Source organism: Anopheles stephensi, chromosome 2 (genome assembly GCF_013141755.1).
Source record: "Anopheles stephensi strain Indian chromosome 2, UCI_ANSTEP_V1.0, whole genome shotgun sequence".
In the NCBI taxonomy this organism is placed as follows: Eukaryota; Metazoa; Arthropoda; class Insecta; order Diptera; family Culicidae; genus Anopheles; species Anopheles stephensi.
Window position 1 is genome coordinate 75,067,925 of NC_050202.1, and position 20,906 is coordinate 75,088,830.

At 46.0% G+C, this 20,906-nt stretch overlaps 3 protein-coding genes across 7 annotated transcripts in view; 2 read left to right on the top strand and 1 right to left on the bottom strand.

The window, feature by feature from the left end:
- Positions 1 to 15,432, bottom strand: part of LOC118505388 (chitin synthase chs-2) — a 28,350-nt gene extending 12,918 nt beyond the window's left edge. Inside the window, exons 1-2 of one of the 2 annotated variants that reach the window (XM_036041097.1) lie at positions 14,823 to 15,432; positions 13,000 to 13,350 (exon numbers count right to left, since the gene is read on the bottom strand). The gene's annotated coding sequence lies outside the window, so the exon portion shown is untranslated. Of the gene's footprint in view, positions 1 to 8,374; positions 8,442 to 12,999; positions 13,351 to 14,822 lie in introns of those variants that run through there. The other variant, XM_036041098.1, reaches the window with a different exon arrangement.
- Positions 15,433 to 16,288: 856 nt separating this feature from the next.
- Positions 16,289 to 17,622, top strand: LOC118507639 (stromal cell-derived factor 2). The gene is made up of 4 exons (XM_036046398.1): positions 16,289 to 16,489; positions 16,702 to 16,900; positions 16,958 to 17,085; positions 17,153 to 17,622. Exons 1-4 carry the CDS (start codon positions 16,411 to 16,413, stop codon positions 17,413 to 17,415), a joined length of 669 nt encoding a protein of 222 aa, XP_035902291.1. The 5' UTR covers positions 16,289 to 16,410; the 3' UTR covers positions 17,416 to 17,622.
- Positions 17,623 to 18,174: 552 nt separating this feature from the next.
- The window catches only part of LOC118507636 (TLD domain-containing protein 2), a 104,428-nt gene continuing 101,696 nt past the window's right edge, over positions 18,175 to 20,906 (top strand). For 3 of the 4 annotated variants that reach the window (XM_036046377.1, XM_036046378.1, XM_036046380.1), the window contains exon 1: positions 18,608 to 19,604. Coding sequence is in view for 3 of the 4 variants with exons in the window: in XM_036046378.1 (XP_035902271.1) it covers positions 19,603 to 19,604 (2 nt within the window). In the remaining variant the exon portion in view is untranslated. Of the gene's footprint in view, positions 18,448 to 18,607; positions 19,605 to 20,906 lie in introns of those variants that run through there. The other variant, XM_036046379.1, reaches the window with a different exon arrangement.

The window sequence follows — 20,906 nt, forward strand, 5'->3', positions numbered from 1 at the left end:
GCCTGTCGCCACTTGAACCGCTCGATAATTTATATTATTCGGGACGGGGGCACCAAAACACTGTTGTTTCGATAGACGATTTGAACGGTCCAGATGTTGCGAAATCGAATCACTTGGCGAATGGCGTAGCTACGCGTTCCAGTGCTTTGTTTGTTCGTTATAGCATAATCCACTTTTTGGTGCCATTCGCCATTAACCACACCTTTACTTATGATTCGGCTGTTACCCCCTCGACGACGAAAATGGTTTAAGCGGCGGAATGACTGTCGAGAAAACAAGTTCCGTGGTAGAACTAACACTGCCCGGTCTGCCGGGATTTTAAGGTCCTGTTCGGTGGGCTCTGCGGGTGAAGCACGCTAACGAACGCTGTGCTTGGCTCTGCTCCGCAAAGCCTAGCGTTGACCACAACCCAACACAGTGTGCCGTTGTGACTCATGGAATCGATCACACAAGCAAAATCCGTTTACCCCAGGGCGAACGATGGATTGGTACGACGCCAAAATCCCACGCAACCGCGGTGTTCCAAAACCTAACGAGCTGCGAACTGCTGCTCCCTTTCTAAGATCACAATTGATCGACGTAGGCCAATCGTTTCGTTCATTGGCTGTTGTAAAAATCGTTGATTCTCGCTCGGAAAGAATAATTCTGTAGCAAAAATGCGGCGACAATTGCCTGTGGTGTTAATAATTCATTTGCTTTTGAAGGGTGAACGGTGATGAACGTGAACAATCCAACCCGGTCAGGAAAAACTGCTGCCACACAATGGCAGGAACCGTACCGCTCGACTTCCTACTTCCGAAATCAGAGTTGCCCAATTATGTGTGCCCGAGAAGGTTGGGTTGGTTCTGCGCTTCCGTCTGGCGATGGATGCTGCGGTACGTTGGTGGGCCGAACTTGAACTTTGGTATGAACTACATTGAGTAGCAGGGGCTCACTTAGGGGTGAGCGCTAACTGGAAAGAAGGTACTTTAGAAGAAAGTAGAATTCATGTGGGCAATCGGACACACCGTTTCGGTGGTGAGCTGACCAAAATGGCCAACCATTCTTTTATGACACCATTTTTTGTCGTAGGAGTTTTTGCTGGCCAAAGAAGAGATTTGATGAAGAATTATGTTTTTTTATAGCACCACGACATTGTATTCGTTAAGCGATCCCTAGTAACCATAGCAACCGCTACTCTGGACCGATTCCTTCCCAACAGGACCAGGAACGCTCCAAACCCGCCTCCTTTGATTTATAACACTCAAACTGCAACAATTCGCACCAGAGAACCGGTTCAGGCAACCAGCAAACCCCACAGAACACAGAACAACGCCCGCACTGAAACGTTTCCTCCTTTCTCAACGTGCGCTCATTGGTGCAAAAATGTGAACGGCCGGCGGAAAAAGCGACTGTGGTGCGCCGTTTGCCTACAGGATTACTCTCTAGGCGATTTATGTCGCGCAAGCCATTGAACCCGGGTTCTTCGCACCTGGGAAGCAACCATCGATCGGGTACATTCCGATCGCTTTCAAATGTCAGTAAACTTATCCGCACGCACGCGGGTTGACCTTCACGTCGTGGTGGCTTGTCGGTGCGGTTCGGTACTGCAGTGGTTAATTTCTTCGACGCTTTGGCCGGTCCTGTAGAACTGCCCGGAGAGGTTTCCTGCTTGCATTCGCTACAAATCGTTTCTCGCCGTTGTGGCTTAAAGCCATTAGTCAATCGACACAGGAAACCGCTTATCGGAGATCGGCGAATAGCAACATCAATTATTGGTAAGAAACGCATGAAGAAGAATAATATACTTGGTGCTACACAAGCAACGCTTTAACTAGGTGTGGTTTGTTTTAACGCAGTGCGGACTGCTTCAGGTCTCGATCGAGCTTGATCACCGGTTAAAAGCCTTACGACTGGATCATGCTACTTCCCTGTTCCAGTTGAGCCTTTCTTACCCTTTTTTCTTACACTCAAGCGATCCAGCGCGAACTATTTGCTGACGTGTGCGCTAGCACTCAAAAAAAAGGCAAAGAACTCGATCGATGTCAATCGACATAGAAATATAGGATTTTTTTGTTGCTGCTGCTGCTTTAACGGGTAGCAAAGAGAACGGCAGATATAATTTAGTTAGTGCCGCGCGTAGTTCTGCGTCACTCAAGCTGACCTCGTCTCGTCACAGCTTTTTTTTGCACAACAACAGCCTGCCTGCCACAGCTATGTACATGTCTAAAGGGGCAACCCTCCGACACTACCGTCGTCGTCGATGCTCACCCAGATCAATATGCAACCGACCGGGTTGGGTCAATTAAAATGGTACCACGTCTCCGGTCCCTTGCCACCGTTTATCGTGTGGAGCAACTTCACGCTTAAGCACTGGGCTGGTGGATGCTGACTTTCGATTTCTTTAGCTCTCCCATACAAATTTGCATTGTCTCGGGGCGGGCTGTCGGAATGTGGCAGTGAGGTGTTTTAGTTCAATTGGAATGCGGTCCGTTTGTAGTCCTTAAAGTGTGTGGATGGCGGAAGTAAGAATAGGGTTTAGTATTGAGTGATGGTAGCCGACATGAATCACTACCCCGTCATGACTGTGATTTGAAAGACTTTTGTAAGACCGCATTGATGGAGAAGCTATGGCTGGAATTTCTTGAGAGTATAATTAATGAATAGTTCGACAACTAGCCGAGAGGGCGAACCAGCGCATTAATCAACGCGTGCAAACCTTTGCGAATGAATATTCGTTCGCTTGCAGCAAAAGTCTGACGACTTGCAACATTACTCTCCCTTTGTTCACCCCCTTTAGTGACCGGGGTGGCTGCTTCCACGTCATGCTCCGGTGTGCAGCGTGAACGAGATCGAACGAAACGTTTGCAGACGACCTTGTGCTTGTATTCTGCACGCTCGGCTGCTCGGTGGCCTGCCCAAGCTTTCGCCGCAACTGCGTGAACACCCCAATCTTGGGGAGGTTCTCGGCCCTTACTCGGACGGCCGGCGAGCTGCGGAAAAACTGTACCCACCTTCGGGCCTGTGACTGTCGTGGGGCGAACGCACGAACACGAACCTCTCGAACTGGTTTCTTTGTTGGCAAAAGGTTCCTTTTACTCCGAACGCTGTCCGTACAAACTTTTCAGCGAACAATGAACTGCTTTTGCGTCCAACTCTACTGCCCAATGATTTACAGCTTCAGCAATTCAAACACATTGCGTAGATAAAATAAAGCCTTTAGAACGACATCATTAAAGCGCCATAATCGTTGCAATGAAATTGGCCCATCCGAAGGTGTTGATGATGGCTGGCGTCCGCTGGATGGACGAGAAATGTCAGTTGTGTTAGCTTTGTGGCAAACCTACATCTCCTAGCTACAGAAGCGGAGATAGAACCTCCCATACTCCGATTGCATACAAAATTATGTCTCCCGGAAGAGTACCCTTTTCAACTGCAAGCGCTAAGGGAGGGACAGCTTTATGGAGCTGTGTCATAAAAGCTCAATTTGATGGGCACGATTTCCATCGGGGCATTCGGAGCTACATGTTCTACCGTTTTATGTATCCGCGTGAAGGAGTTGCACTTCAATCATGGGAATTACGGTGATGAGTCTCCCCCCTTGCGGAGGTTAGGTTAGTAACACGTAGTAGCATAAATGCCATGCTGCTTACACACGTGCCACATGATTACGATCGGTGGTGCTGTGCATTGGATCATTTGAATAAGGGGAAGCGGTTTGCCCTTCTCAACTGGGTGGCTTTTACGAGGATCAGAGCAACGGGTTGTTTTTTTCGGAAACAAGGCTGATTGAGCTTGATAAAGTGCAGATGATCGCGATGAAGTATACTCAAGAAGACGGGTTATAAACTTGAAGTTAAGTTTTTCCTGAATACCTCGCTTCTAATACTAATTCCACAGCCACGTTAAAAATTTCCCCTAAAGACATGCGTCATTCCATTATATGGCTGCAAAGTCTCACAAAAAGGCTTGCAATATTCCACCACTCATTTGAAACGTTTCCCTAAGTGAAACCCTTGTTGAAATCACCTACCAAGCAAACCAACCAGCAGAGATCTTAGCAGAAATCGCAACACTATCACTTTGTCGCAAGTCCAGCTGCTGAACTTCAACTTAGTACACGGCATAGTACATACACAGGAAGAGGAAAAAGAGTAAGAGTGGCTGCAGCAAACCGAGACAGAGCCAGAAACCCGGGGCTGGATACTGGATTAATTTCCTCACTGCTCCAGCGGAGTGGTCAAACCAGTTTTCTAGTTTCGTCCGGACAGCTCCGACAGGCCGGTGGGGGGGGGATCACCATTGGGGAAGCCATTTCTGCTTCGCCTCGTTCCGATCGCTCACGAAAAGCGATAAAGGAAACAACTTTTTCTTTCTTTCAACAGCCCAGGCACACGGGCACAAGCCGCCCTGCTCCAATCACCGTCGTGGCGTACAATCGTCGGCGGCTGGCTGGCACGACAGGCAACTCCGGCCAAATGTCCGTGCACGTTCAAAACCGTGGGGAGGTTGTTGTTTTTCTTCATATTCTCTCAGCTCTCTACATCTGATAAATGTGGTTTAAGTACAGCTGTGCAGTACTTCTGCCTGTTGGCCGAACGTTGGCGTGGTTGATCTTTCGAGAGCGTTTCCCCCACGGTTGCTCAACTTGGTCCGAGTGCTTTTTGAAAGTAGTTTACGGGTACATGTAGTCCACGCCTACAGGAAGCGGTGTTAAAATATCTGCACAGTATTCATAAAAGTTACTTTAATGTGTGTGTGTGTGTGTGTGTGTGTGTGTGTGTGTGTGTGTGTGTAATGTCAGAAACAGCCCAGAGAACGGAATCCCCAGCAGCGATGGACACGGTTGTCAAGAATATGATGCCTGAACGGCTGTCATTAGAAAGGCCACCTTGCCGCAGTTTCTCACATTGAATGATCGTCACCGTTGTTTCTCAGCTTCCTAACGAGCTTTTCCTAATGATCTTGCAAACCACAATACTCACACTCATCATCGATGCAGCTGCTCATTGTTCGCCACCTGATGATACCGTTAGAAGTGACGGTACGTTACATTGTTGCGTGTAGCATTACGCTCGCACGGATATGGATTGGTCGGACAAGGAACGGTTTCTCCACTGCCCCCGGATCCTCTCGACCATGTGGGTCAAGGAGGATGGTAACGGCGCTTGTACCTTATCCGACAGCTAGAATCGGATGCTGGGACCTGGGTACCTTGAAAGATTTGCACCATGAATCATTGGCAATCGTAGTTGCCATTTCACTATCGCTACGATCAGCCAGCTCAGCCAAAGCTTCACTCACCATCACGCAACTTGCGCATCCGAAGAGAGAGAGATAAAAACATTGATAGGCTCATCGGCTGCCCCGAAAATAGTCGCATCTCGTTATTTCGTGGCGACCGAAACGATGGTTCAGCGTTTCAGGGCCACCCGCCATTACCATCGAATGGTGGTGAACCTGTTTCTGTTCGAGCGCTGATCGTCGCCTGATCACTTAAATCCAGCGCAAATATCATCAACCTTGGATGGATCGGTCAGGATCTGATCGGATGTCGTAACGTACTGTGTTGATGCTCCGCTTCCGACGCGAGGAAAACGAAAGTGAAGCTACACAAATCGGACGAGTGATAAGGCGCTCGTCTTCAGTAGGAAGCTGGACGACGCGGAAGATCGGTACGGGATTGGAATCTTCAAACCGGACGCGAAACGATGGGCTTTGAGCCGGTAGAGAAAGCTACACTACCTTTTGTGGGTGTTTTGTTCCGGAGTACATGTTTGTGTACGTTTTTTTTTGTGTGTGTTCTGCATGAACCAGTCCACCAGTGGTTTAATTGCTAGTGAGTGTTTGCCTTTCCGATCAACCGGATATGGAATGCAAATCGCACACTATCGTCCATATTTGTCTGTTGCCTTTCGCCGTGTTTGTAGTTTTAGTGAAGCGAAGCCAATTAAATGCAGTGCAAGATGCATGAGATCCCTTAATGGAGCAAAGAGGTGCAAGTGCTTGAAGATCACTTGAACGCACTCGGAAAAAGAGGCTTCACGTCTTACATGAGTGCACTTCTAATGATGGTTTTAATAACTTATAATTTAATTTCATTACATTTTTAAGGTTCTTAAATGCACTCAGATATCAGATTGAAGTCAAGAGAATCCCTTCGAGGGAATCCCTTCACACCACCGTTTGATCTGTTTAGGCCATACACGCCATTTCTTGCTTACTAGACTCAAAGTTCTCACCATGGGAGAACGGCCCAGATGGGATTTGAACCCCGATCCTGTCGTGTGAAGACCGGTGTCACGGCAAAACAAGTCTCAATAACTTTGAATCGATCTCTTAGTATGCTCTTCTCAAATGTTAAAGTCCAATATCATCTTCAAAGTCTTCTTGAAGCTGTGTGACTTCCACTTCCCACCATACCCATACGACATACCAGTGAATACTTTAACCCCCTAGAGTGCACTTATAATTAGAATTTCATCTTATTAAAGCTGACCAAGCAATAGTTGAGCTTGCAGTTTACTCTACACCCTCACCATTATTATTCACCTACCAAAACGCAGCCACGTGCTGGTGCAAGGTCGCCCCAAAAGCTTATTGTCTCAAAAGGCTTCACAAAACACCAAAAACCCAACAGCAATGCCCACTGTCGTTATATGGTTATTAGTGCTGTGGACGGGCGGGTGGCTTCCAATGTTCAACAACGTACGCAAAATGGCGTGGCCAAATTGCAGCAGCATGGGGGGAGGGTTGGTTTCGGACAGCATTTTATTTGCGAACGGATTGAACCGGGTATTGCGCAACCGCAACACGGCAAGGATTCGGTGAGTGATTGTCTGCTCCCGCAGCTAACACCGGCACCGTGTGTGTGTGTGTGACCCATTCATCAGTATCCTCCAGTTTGGGTGGTGTGCACTGTTTTGCTTCTACTTCGTCTCTCGCTCGAACTTTCCAAGCGGTCAAGAGTTAATTCTTTTTTTTTCGAATGTCAGCAGCAGCAGCTTGGACTCAAACTCTGTATGTGCGTGTGCTTTTTCTTCTTGATGATAGATCTTTCAACTCAATGGTGGCTTTTTTTTCGGCAATGGAACATGGGTAAGGTCTACGGTGAAAATCATGCATGTCACCATCAATCGCTCGTACGGTGTGCTGTCGAAGGCTAGGGAACAAGGCTCTCGGTACCAGGTACAAGCAAAGACGAAAGATTCAAACTGTGAGAGATTATTGGAGCATACTGTTTTTGGGGTGGGGCTCGTCCAGTTTGGCCCACCTCAGATATCTGCTATTATTATTGACCACATTGACCTCTCGACATGGTAATTTTGTTGATCGGTTTAATTGCAGACTTTCAATAACATTTCTTGGTGAAATTCGTACCGTCACATTCGGATACTGAGGTTAGAATCCTCAGCTTATGATTGTGTCAGCAATAACAGCTCCCTTCCTCAGATGGGAACCTATTTATGCAACAGTTTTTTTATAGCTAGTTGCAATAATTACCTTCCTATGGTGCAGTACTGTGGCCGGTAAGGTAAGAAAACGGAGCGTGTAATAGCAAACTGTATCACTCGTGAGAAGTACATCCACCCAAGTGGCCAACGTCGTGTGCCACTCGAGACAAATGTGTGAACTCCGCTCGGAGGCTGCCGCTAGTGATTTATGTGCCTCTGGTCGGACATGCTGCTGTAAGAGGGCGGGACCCCTAATGATTTTCAACTTGGGAGAATATTTCGTTGGAACTTCACCTTCCAACACGTCATGCGTAATTCTTAAGGGTCTTGATCGCCTTATCGCCATGCTTATAATCATGCTCATTGTGTCTCACCGATCATCTTCTTCGACTCATCCCCATCGCTTGCCACATAATAACAGCCGTTCGCTGGAATAATGCAACTCACCGAGCAGAAAGGGCGCTGTGAAGCGGGTGAAAATTTCTTTTCGCTCGAAATTTCATCCCTCACTAAATGACGAATGGGGGGCCCGTCTAGGGAAGATCAGCAGCCAGCCAGCCAGTCGGTACACATTCAGGCCACCGAGCGCACTAATCATCGCGTATTGTTATTTCTAACCGATAGTAATTGCGAGATTGCCACACTTGCGCTTTGTTTCGTCTGCCGCTTTTACGCTCAACCCTCCACGGGATCCCCCCAAAAGGGAAAGCTGCCTGCCGTGAAAGCGCACGAACGCACGTACCTGTTTGATTCAGTGTTTCCTTCAGTTTTTCCTTAGCCACAACACTATACTTGAGATAGCTTCAAGGGGCGTTACAACAACAAAAAAAAACTACGCAGAGCAGCATGATCTTTAGCGATCTAGCGTGGCGATTTCTTCATCAGATGAGCTTATGAATTTAAATAAACTTTTCATTTCTTATCGTTTATCTGCTACTCACTCGTCTATGAGGCTGCTTAGCTGAGAGTCTGTGTAGAGCTTTTCGCAAGTTTGTGAATGCTTTCTAGCACACAAAACACCTCCGATACCAATACGATCTGCGGCACAACTGTTCCAGCTTGAAGACGGAACCAACTTCGGTATCGTTAAGGCTTGTCTTACGATCCGGATACAAAGCTTTCTTAGAATTTGTATCTAAAGGTCTTTTTCAAACGGCAGGAGAAAGACCCACTTTTGGGGGCACTCAATGAAATCTGCTGTTTACCAAGCGGCCAACTTGAATTGAGGTAGCTTCCGAGTTCTAGGAATTTGTCGCGCCACTGGGAAGTGAGCTGAATCACCCTCATTTTCTTCTCACCACGCTGCTATCACTCATGCCGTACATGATCGAGTTTGTTTTCTTTATCAAACGATTATCCAACATACCTTAAAACCGATCCCGATCGAATGCTGTCACCTGTCTTTGCTGTCCCAGCTCGTCGCTCCCATCCCAAAAACAGACGCAACCTTTATCTAACCTTTCGCCGGTTTCACTTTTGTTTGGCCGTTTGAACCGGTGAGGGAATCCTCCAACGTTTTTTTGTGGATGTTAAAGTCAGGTCGACGATCTGCATCGTTTTCGCTTTGAATCCACCATCCACCATTTCCACACTTTCGTCGACTGCCACTGTTGCTTTTTCTTTTCCCGCTGGCTTTCGGTTTTTTTGTGTCGTTCCGCCGCTTCTCTCGTCTCGTGGACGGCTCTTGGGCGCTGTGTGAAATGATTTTCACTTTTCAAATCTTCCCCACCGGAACGGAACGGGATCGGGACCGGCTAACGGGTTGCCGATCGTCGGAATGTTTGGCCCAGTTGTGGGAAGGTGAAATAATCTTCCAGCGGCGATTCCGTTTTTCCCCTTTTCGCTTTGGTTCGTCTAAGACGGACGGGCAGATCTTGGTACCTGACCTGTCTTAAGCTGGTGGATCGCGCGGATTACTGGTGTGGATGTGTGCAGTATGGATAAGAGTTTTGGGACTCCAAAATGACGTTGAAGCGAATAGAAACTGCACTTTTGCACCTGCGTGAACCCATTAGTGCTTTCAATTTACCATACCGGGTTCATCGACATCCGTCCACCAAGCGGATACGCAAAATTACAACTCTCCATCTCATCTTCCTCACCTTCGACGATTTAAAATTTTCACTTTTCAATCACCCGAACGAGCTTTTCGGCACATTTTCACATTTTAATGGATGTGCCGATGCTGAAGTGGTGCACCTGATGCGTGAGCGGTGCCACGGCAAGCTTACGCCCGTTATTATTTGTAATTGCGTGTCGAGGTGAGAAGAAAGTTGCATCTTTTCTCCAGATGGTGCCATCATTTTAGAGGGTGGCTTCTCTCAATGTTGCTTTGCAGGTTCGAAATCCTTTTTAGGTTTTTATTTTTAGATTTAAGTACTCATGTACAGGATTTTTGTTTCAAATGGATACTTTAAGATTGCAAACGGGATCTTTACAGTCATATAATGGAATATTGCATACTTTTAAGGGGAGACTTGCTAGGGAGAGCTGTGGATTTAAGGCCTTACATCGCCAGGCCCTATCATTCATGACGGAACACGGCTAACAGGGGTTTTCAGTTGATAAGGCGCTATTATTTTTTTATGGAAGGCTTCTTAGATGGAATGGCAAACAAAGCTAGTTGACATGGAAACGACTTCAGATAACGGGGAAATCAGATACCTTTTATTGTGATGTTCTCAGATGATATTCTCATAGTAGCCGTTGATATTGTACACGTCCTTTCAGCGCTCGGGTAAGTGCGTGCAATATCAACGGTTACTAAGACCATATCATCATAGGTATGTATGTATGTATGTATGTATGTAAAACCCTGTATTGCAAAATTCCATAGTAGACTAAAAAAAATTCTCCTATATGATTGAAAAGTTCCGCAAAGGGATTTATAATATTTCAAGTTCTATTATGTGGATCGAAACCCCCAAAAAAGCTTCCTTTACCCTACACAAAACAAGCGTTCGTTGACCATTTCCAGCTCACCCTACCGATCGTAAGCGATCAGCGTATGCTCGGCGTAAAACCTTGAGGTGCGATGGCGCACTTAAGAAGGTTATCGAGTTAATAAAATTCTTAAGCGCGTTTGTGCTCGATCCCCACTGACCGTTAACTTAACACTCGATTGGAGTTATGTATGTATGCAAAAAAGACTCTACTGTCTTGCAAAAACTAACCTAAACAACAGCAAACAAAAAACAAGCTCACGAAACACCGTCATCTAGCGTCTACAAGAACATTGATTGGCGCAATGTTAACACGGTAGGGCGGCAACCGCAACGTCTACCGTGGTGAGGTCTCACAGGAGTTGCAATAAAACCTATGTTTCGTTGGTTTTTGCAGGGCAAACCACAAAAGCTCCACCCAAACGTGTCGAATTTCCAAGGCTATCCATCGCCCGAGGGCCTCTCGAGCTGGACGCGTACACGCACCAGAAGGTACCAAGCGGCGAGAAATACGGTTACCACCTTAAAACCTATGCGTTTGACATTCTGGGTGATTTGGTGTGGTGATTTTTTTTTCTTGTTGTGTGCTGTAGCCAGCGCGCTCGTTAGCGCATTGAACCAAGAGTAGCAGCAACAACAATAAAATCGAGCCATTTAAGCTTAAACCGGAGCGAACAAAGAAAAAACGGTATGGGTTTGAGGTTGATCGGGCGTTCTGATTGGTGCAAGACATGCGAGACACCACACTCTAGGCATGGCGCTGGCTTTTTGCTCGTGGAGACCCCAATCGCTGGGTGGAGAGCTGGAGTTTTCGTTGCTGAGAGAAAACCAAAAATAATTAAACAAATAACACGTAAGCCATCGCAACACGAGCTGTTGAATGTGTGTGTGTGTGTGTGGGGGGAGGTAGCTTAAGTAAAGCGTACACCAGATATCTGCATGCATTTGCGCCACGGCACATGCAAAAGAAAACGGAACGGAGCAATTATGGATTTCCACCGGAAAATCTCACATCCGCTCGTGCGGTGGTTGCTTAAGACGCCCCTTCCAACAAGAAGCGATGCTTGATGATGAAAAGCGTTGTTGCCCTTCGAAAGACAATACATGATATTGTTTTGACAGGCTGGCAACCGAGGATTGACGCTTTGTGGTGGCAAGAGGCGCTAACGGGTTGGCTACATCGAGCCCTTTTGCTTCCATTCTGTGCGAGTAGACAAGAAGCAGCAGAAAAAAAGGATGTTGAGAAACTACCGGGCAATGGAAGGTTCTGTCTGTGTGGCTAGCTGCGGGGGGCATGCTGCAATGAAGGGATTTTGGAAAAAAAATGAGAGGCTTTGAGCGGGTTCTTCATGCGATGGCTCTGTGCCCCAGCGAGACACCCAACCGTCTATCTTTTTTTTTAAGTATGTCGTCTACTTATCGCTTATCGCTGAGTTAAATAGTTGGACTTTGTGAGGCATTTCCTGACGATCGATTTCAATTACTTCGAGCCTTCTTGACTTCTAGAAAAAAAAATCAACACAGACAGAGACAGCCTTAAGGGCTCTTCAATCGGAACAGAAACTGTTGAGGAAAACCTAGGCCATATCTTCTATTCGCTTTATCGTCATCCGAACTAAAGGTGATTACTATCCTGGAGGGGGCCGTTGGTAGAGGCGGGCTCTTCATGGCTGAGACAGGACCGGGGTTCAAATCGCATCCGGACCGTTCTCCCGTAGTGAGGACTGACTATCCAACTACGTGGTATTATTAAGCCTGGTAAGCCTGAAATGGCAGGCATGACCTTAAGAGGTCGTCAGGCCAAAAAGAGGGAGAAACTATACTATCTTCTCTGTCTAAGACAAAGTCCTAAGCTGACGGTGCTTGTGAACTGGACATCTCCGACATCGATCGAAGCGACTGCCCCCTGATCTTAGCAGTGATCATCAGACTTTTTTGGAGCAAAACTTTATCGGAGGACCTCGGAACTTTATCTAATTATTCCGGTTTCCAAGATTCAGGAGATTAGCACAGAAAGAGATTACACGATAAGCGAAAATTTAAGTCACCCATGGTCAAGGTGTCTGGTAAGGCCTCTAAGAAGAATGCGACTTGAATCTGAGGTTTGGAAAACATTCTGTTGTAGTTTTTTCTTTCATCCCAATCCAAAGCTAGTGATGAATCAAAACATAACACCCGCAATCGCTGCATTACACAATGCGTACCATACGCAGCGATAACTGGCACCTTTACCAAGTCAAAGCGTTATCGTAACGTAATGCTGGCTAAGCTTTAACCGGCTTTTCCTTTGCGGCCATTCGATTGCATTTTAATTTCGCAAAATTTGTCAAGCTCCGTTGGTCTACGAACACAGACCGTGAATGTGACGCTCATTAAATCGTTTCATAATATTATTGTACTTTTAATCGTGGCCAGAGAAATGCAGTGTTAACTAATATAAGCCGTAATTTGCATTAGCTGGTGTTTTGTTAAACTTTTGTCGATCTGGATCATGGCTTGTGTGTAATTTATGCCCACAGACGGATCCTTCTCGCTTCAAGCAACCTTGATTGTTCTAACTTCTATCGTAAAACAATAAATCATCTTTTTAATCTAGAAAAAAAAAACACTAAGCAACAACTCACCTAGTAACGGGCTCCAGTCGACACTGGAGCGATCGCTCCAGTCAAATGCTGAGACGTTGGGACGCTTATGCTTCAGCTGCCCTTTTGCAGTGTCGCTACGCTATGCTATGCCACCCCCCTTCACGGGCCACGGGACCGGGGGTATATGGTCGGGGCCCGCTGATATCCAAAAACACAATGCCACGAAGCCTCCCCGTCCCAGTTGCCGCGTTGCGTTGAGGTGTTTCTGCCGTTTTTTTTTTTGCCGCTGCTGCTGCTACTCCGTCTTTACACTCACCACCCCGTTATCTTACGCAACATGGACGGCTCAACAATCTTCGACGACGGCTACGGCGACGAACGGTCGACGCACTGCCTTTCACCGGAGCGAACCAAATATTGACCAAAAAAAAAGGGAAAATTTACACAAATGAAATGAAAAGCTTTTCAAATAAAACGCGTTTAATCGATTATGGTGCACAGTTTTCAGTTCGCCCTAGTGGAAGTGAACTCGTGGCATAAGTATAATGTTTCTTTTCTGTTTTTTTTTTTTGGAATTAAATAAGTAAGCATATGCTTATTTTTAACCAAAAAAAAAAACGTCTTAATCCCTCTTGCCCTGGTGCTGTGCGAAATTGGCGATGTTTCATTACTCGAAGTGCACTTTAACTGCACCACCAACTGAGCTACTACCACCAGCAGACATGGGCATTAATGTGGCAGCAGCTACCTTCAGAGACCTTCGAAACATTGGCCACTTTTTCGATGCCCACTCACATACACACACACACACACTAACTCCGCACAACACACACCAACGCACGAAATCAGGTCCACAAACGAGTGTCACTCGCGGTGGGATCGTGCCGAGCAACGATCAAGAAAGCCGCCGATGGTGGGAGACACCAAAATCCAAGACGTAACGGTGGCATACCAGCTGAAGGTAGCGTCAAGGTACGCAAAGCAGCTCAGACAACAACAGCAACAACAACATAAGCCTATATTAACATACACATGCGCACCAGAAACGATCCGCACCCACACACGCGATCAAGCACGGCTTCTTCGGAGCGACCACGTTTGCATCCCGTTCGGGGGACGATGTCTCGCGCGCGCCAGAATGACTAATGAAGAAGCACACCAACACCAGGGTTTAATGCTTCCGTTTTTTTCCTCCAAGCATTTCTTACAAACTTTCTTAAGCTCTGCCCTACACGCCTTGAAGCACTGTCCACTATCGAAGCTGTGTTCTGTGCTCGAAAAACATTCATGTGTTTGGGTCTCGTCAGCAAAGCTCCAATAAGACGAACGCTTTCACCATGCATCGATCACACTCCGCTTGATCGATCCTTGTCCACACGATCAACCGGCGATGGTCATTTCATAACATTACGATCGAAGATCACTTATCCATTCGTTCCACCAATAGTTTGCTTTCGATGTCGTCCCCATCGCCAAACCGTACAAGAACGATCTGCTCCCAAGGTACGGAGTTCGCTACGTAAAGCATCCCCGCGAAGATCCGTGTGCTGCGAAGCGTCGTCGCAAAAGGTGAAGGCTTTGACATTTCGAGAGAGCAGCATAGCGGCACCGTTTCAACCGGACCGCGGAGATCGCGAGTCTGAGATCGGTGTCTTCGTAGTACCATCACCATTGTCACCCACTTCATCATGATCACCACCAGCACCACCTGCCAGAACAGCCTGGTCACACACGATTCACAGCGAAAGAAATGTAGAACACACTTAGTGCAAAGAGGCGAAAGTGATCGAGTTAAAGTTCCACCTTGGGGTGCGCTCACCACCGTTCAGCTGTATTAAATAAAAATAAAAGCGCACACTTACACTGCACGGCACGGTTTACAATCACTTCTCAAGCAAACGGCACTGCTTTCCCGTGCAAAGAACTACGAGTTCACCACCGACGCAGACGAACGCGACAGCATGCGACCAGGGTTCGTTGGGATCTGGCCGTTGAAATCTCTCTCCACCCGAGTGAAACGCCGCGCTGCTGCAGACCCAACCGAGCAAAAGCTGCGCTTGTTGGTGGTGATGGTGGTGTTGGTGAGTGAGCGCCCAGACAAAACCCGTTTGCCGTGTCCGAGCCCCAACTGCATGTGGCGCAAGCCAGGAGGGGTGGTTGAGCCATCGGGGTGGTACGAATGCGCTGGCGAACGATCGTTCGAAGAGTTTCTGCATCGATGCAATGTACTCGGAGCCAAGCGGACCGACACTCTCGCGACGGTGTGCTTATGTTTGTGTACCTTCGCAATTAAACGCGATCTTTAGCCGTGTTGGCTTAGAATCGGTGTGTGATTCATACGTACGCTCTTCTGTTGATCCTTGATGAGCTTCCACCACACAGCGGTGGTTCATTCTCACTGGCTAGTGAAAGCGATGATCGATCCAACAGCTGATCAAGCAGTGCGTATTGAATCACGCACGGACTGCCTTACTGCATCCTATTATGAGTCACATAAATAAAAATGCCACAATTTAAACCCAAAGGACACTTTTTTGTATTCACCTTGATTGATGCCTCGACTGTTGCAGGATGTATTTTTTTAGGTGAAGCAAATCAATCCATGATACTTTCTGGAGACTAAAGAGCTTTATAAATGTAGTACTAGAAAGTCGGTCTTTACACTGTAGGACCTGGTATCGAATCCCGTCCGGATTGTCTCTGCGTACGCAGGGCTGAATTTCCAACTACGTTTGAAATTGTGCCAAGGAAGTTAGTAATGGCCGCCCAAGACCTCTTAAAGTTCTACAGTTAGTGACGATTTAATTGGTGAGAAGCTTGAAAATAAAATTTGGAGTTTCTTTGGTCGCCTCTGCGACGGTCCACACGGCAGAACCGTTGGTCAAGTTTTATCCAGACCGCCTCGCCGTATACAGGACTGACTATCCTGCTACGGGTAAGTCACAGAAAGGCAAGAATGGCCTCCCGAGATTGCCAAAGAAGAAAGGGAGAAGAGTTTATCTGGTTCACTTCTGCGATATACTAAATTACTGGGGTTTTTTTTAATAGATTTCATAAATTTCATAGAATCAGTAATAAGTTAAAACCATTCAAAAAGTGAATCAGTTGCATAATTATTCATAAAAAACACACAAAATTCATATATTCTCTAGATTGATTTTCTGGTATTTTTACTAGAATTAAAATAAATTTTTGCATGGATTTTCAAAAGTTTTTGAATAATTTTGAACTAGCATGATGACCGTTGCATTTATACCAGCTAGACCAGCACGAAGATGGCCGATGTGTTTTGACGTTTCGCGAGCTGTCAAACGTCGGTGACAGCAGCATTCACAAGAGCCAGGAGAGCCAGCGCAAGCGAATCATACGCACTCGAGGGAAGGTCAGCATTCAGCTCGTGCGCTGAAGATAGTTACAATAATCGGATTTTACAAATTAGTCTCTACAAAGATGTACGTCCTACCCGTTAGCACAACATCGCTTCTAGTCCTCATCTTCAGCACAGTTTGTACGCTCAATTTCATAGAAGGTAAGTTGCGTTTGCCCTGCACGACGATGGGTTTGTTTTGCTGTCGAATGTGTTGGGAGGCGTTGATTGGCCACAGCGTTTCACTGTGTGCGTTATGCGCGTACATGTGTGATAGCAAAATGTAGCGCTTGCCGGTGCCAACAATGCTGTAGAAGAACCACGTCAGTGAAAACAAAACAGGATTCATAAGGCACATTTCGCCCCCTTTTCAGCTGCCCGGAACAATAGGCATGTAACATGCGGATCAGTGCTGAAGCTGCTCAACACGGATTACAAAGTGCGATTACATTCGCACGACGTTAAGTACGGAACGGGGTCGGGCCAGCAGTCGGTGACGGCCACCGAGCTGCAGGAGGACGTAAACAGTCACTGGGCTGTGAAGGCTGCGACTGGAAAGCATTGTGAACGAGGGTAAGCGATCCGGAGCGATTGTACGAAATTCAACTCTATTAATAATTTTCATTATAGGGAGCCTGTGAAATGCGGTGACACTATTCGTCTGCATCATCTTGCCACGAACAAAAACCTCCATTCGCATCATTTCCAGAGTCCACTGTCCGGAAATCAGGAAATCTCAGCCTATGGCAATGAGCAGGGTAAGTAAAAATTGGGTTACAATAATTTTCCGACCAAAAAACGTTCCAACAAAACGTTTTGTTGCAGGTGAAGGAGATACCGGAGACCACTGGCTGTTGATCTGTTCCGGTGACAGTTGGGTACGATCAAGCGCGGTACGGTTTCAGCACATCGACACGGACATGTACCTTGGCGTGTCCGGACGCACCTTTGGGCGGCCAATCAATGGACAGATGGAGGTGGTTGGAATACCGAACCCCTACTCCGGCACGGAATGGATCGCTGCCGAAGGGTTGTTCATTCATCCCACGGAAAAGGACAGCGGTTCACGTGTTCACACCGAGCTTTAAGCCAGACCGAACAAAGGTGCATATTGCATGACTATTATTTATTGTGGACTCCGCAGGACCGCGATACAGAAATGAAGGGAATGTTTCTGTGTTACTGTGTGGATTTGAGGCACGCGACAAGATTACTACCGTACTCTGGCAGATCGATATTGTAGTTTCATTACGATGTAGTCTGCGCAAAAATATAACATCGTGATACGAAACATCGTTTTGGGTGTCAGTTTGCATCGGCATTGCACAAATTAAGGAGCTAATAAGTTTCAAGATGACATTTGTTAAGATTTGGCCTTTGGCGAATGTAGCATAAATAATAATTTCGAAACAACTCTGTTTGATGAAGATTTGAAAGCTTTGAATATCAACTGTTTTGTTTTTTTTTCTTTTGCTTATCATCGAAAGCTTTCGGTTGTTTTGACAGCTCTCTTTCTCGCTCCTGCTCTCCTCCGATCGAAACCTCTCTCGATTAACCGTTCTGTCAAACACGTGTAAATATTCGAGAATTTCGGTTACATTTTCAAGTAAGTAAAATATTTTTTCCACATTCTTTATTTAAATGTAATGTTCTTTTACAAGAAATCTATATAACACTTAACATAAAAAGTAAAGCATTTTCCATCTCCCTAATACGGTTGCAAGCAGCAAGGTTAACCGAGCTTCACTCTCTCACAAATAAGTGTGCGTGTGTGAGTGCGTTTTGAACCGTTTGAAAGCTTTCACTTCATCTTGTTCGGAGTCCATCGCACGGTAGCCGAAAGCTGTTCGAACTCCCAATTGCATTTGAGACGTGAAACGATTCGCAAGTGGTTCCGCACATTTCCTTACTGTCCGTGTGCAGATGGGAGAGTGAGAGGCACCCAGTGAGCAAGACAAGCAGATACTAAAACAACGGAAGACTAACTATCCATCATATGCAGTTCGCATTATAAATCGCAGCAACCTACCGCTCGTTCTGTCTTCGTTGCAGTCAAGCATTCGATCCGGTTGTGTGTGTAGAGGATTGATTGTGCAGTAAAAGAAACACGATTCCCCCCGGTAAGAAGCGTCAAGAGTGTGTGGTGTGTGTGGTGTGTGTGGCGATAAAACTGAAACCCTTATCGGCAAGGGTTCTGATCGATTATCCTTTTGCCGTGCAGCTCCTTTCGCTGGCTGGCTGCCCGCGGAGGGTTTCGCAGCTCTCGATTGTTGTCATCGCTGTTGTGTGTGCCTTCGCTTAGGGAAAGGTGTGTCCGATGTTGGTGTGTGCGCTCGCTGTTGTGACGGTTCAGTAGTGTGTGCGAGAGCCATTTCTCCGCGGCTGTGCGTGCGCGTACGTGTGTGCGAGAGAGAGAGAGAGAGAGAGCGAAATCAGAAGAGCAGGAAGATATATCGATTTTTCCCAATCTCGTTTGGTGTGTGCCTCCGGAACGCGATGTTATGAAGGCAAAGATATGTAGCAGAGGAATCTCCATTCCCATTCTGATACGTACGTTCGGCCCTTCTTGAACGCGGTGCTGTGTACCATATTGTGCTGCGATCGGCTCGATTCATTGTCACGAGACGTGAAGTGTTTAAAACGATCTCCGAAATATCAATACACACGACGCAGCCCAGCAACCTTTGCACGGCAACGGCAAGCCAAATTGCTCAACTACCGGTTTCCCCCGAAACATGCTGCAGGTGCAGTGTTGCCTAGTTTTGCAATATTAATTGTTCACAAGAAAGAAAAAACACGTTCCACAGCCGTTTTGTCTTTACCATATTCCGTGCGGCATTCGGCCAAATATGCTGCTGAGCTGTCATTTATTTCAGTTTGTCTTCATACTCCCGGGGCTCAAATTTAGGCGTTAAATTTCTGCTGATACAACTGGTGGGCAAGCGTTTGTGTTTCCGTCGTCTTTTTCTTTTTTTCGGCTGTTCTTCGGTAACGAGACCTTATTCCCAACACTGCCGCGTGCAATAACAACAACAACAAACATACATCGCAGCAGCAGTAGCAGCAGCTGTGTGTGATACGCGTGTGCCAACAAGAAGAGCCAGTGATGGAATTTTGAAGTGCGAAAGCCAAAACAAAAAGAAGTAAAATAAGGCGTATTTCCTTCCCCTGTGCATTGTTTGTGTGTGTGTTGTGTAAGTTTTGTAAAGTGTCCCTTTTTGCAAGCCGAGGAAGGACGTGTTGCAAGCGTTGAAAAATCATCCCCTGTAGAAAAAATGTAAGTTGTTATGATCATAATTATTTCCCTCCTTTAACTCTTTTGTTGTACCACCCGTGAGTCCCGTTTGGTAGTCAGCTGTGTAAAGGAATTACGACCGTGTGTTAATGTATTATTAATCAGTAACTCGATTTTTGTTAGTTTGTTCCATTTTTGTTTGTATCGTTGCACAGCAGTGCTTCTTGCTTTGTATACTGTGGTGGCGAAAGCCATCACGCACCACGACGTTATTATGTACAACATGCATAAAGAAGGAGAAACATCCGGGAAGAGTGCGACAATAGCTGCAAAATGACACTTGACAAGAGAGACAGAGACAGCAAATCTGTTAGAACAGTAGCGATGGATATAAAAGAGGCAAATAGGGAAGAAGAAAACAAATTAGCATACCCGTTAGTGTGAGAGAGAAAAGTAAACGCAACTTTTCCGCTCTAAAAAGTTAAATCGCTCTCTCTCAATGTTTCTCGCGCGCTTGCTATTTCTTCACGGCCCGCAGACCAAATGTTGGATAAAAACAAGTTCTATTTACCACGGAACACGTCACGACCTTCCTAAGCACTAATCGTCTTTGGGCCAGCACGCATACCGATGCATTTCCTGTTGGAATGTTGTGCCAAACTAGTTTCGCTCTCTTTCGGTCGACCACTTTCTTCCTATCTTCCATCTTACTTGCTCCGTGTTTGCGCATACATGCATAGAAATGGCTGCGGAAAAAAGCTTTCGGGGAAAGCTTCTCTGTCTCCAGCTGGTCCTATTGTTTACACAATTTTAATGCATCTCTTGTATGAGAATATTTTTTGCCATGATAATCGAACCATAATTTATATTTAGTATCTGATTCTATATGTTTGTATAACGATTCTTACATATTAATTTTTATTTCGTAATTGTTAATGTTAAAATTATTCAAAACTTTTAGTTTAAGAACAACTGTAATATTAGAGTGTTAATGTTCTTATCTTGGTAAACTGGTAAGCTAACACTTCCTGCTTCCCGAAAACGTTGCTAAATATGAACACACAGAAGTGTTTACGGAACAATTAGCACATCTTATTTCGTTTTAGCATTATTTAACTGCCAGACGACGAAATACTAATTAATGTTCTAATTGAAATCCTTTTGCCCTATTGTTTGCCGTGAGTTAAAAATATTCCATTTAGCATTGTTTTCTAAAACGAGCCGTCGAATTTTACGCGCATGCAGGTTTGTTAATTACTTGCGCTGTTTTGTTTTTTGAATTGAGTTACTGATTACCGTTTCTGTTAAGCCAATAGAAGTTTATTAAATCGTGATGTGGTTCAA

Bases quoted from the DNA above. Each gene is read 5' to 3' on its own strand.
- LOC118507639 (XM_036046398.1), top strand. From the start codon at position 16,411: ATGTACGTCCTACCCGTTAGCACAACATCGCTTCTAGTCCTCATCTTC. The intron at 16,490-16,701 runs GTAAGTTGCGTT...CCCCCTTTTCAG, and splicing joins TACGCTCAATTTCATAGAAG to CTGCCCGGAACAATAGGCAT. The intron at 17,086-17,152 runs GTAAGTAAAAAT...GTTTTGTTGCAG, and splicing joins AGCCTATGGCAATGAGCAGG to GTGAAGGAGATACCGGAGAC.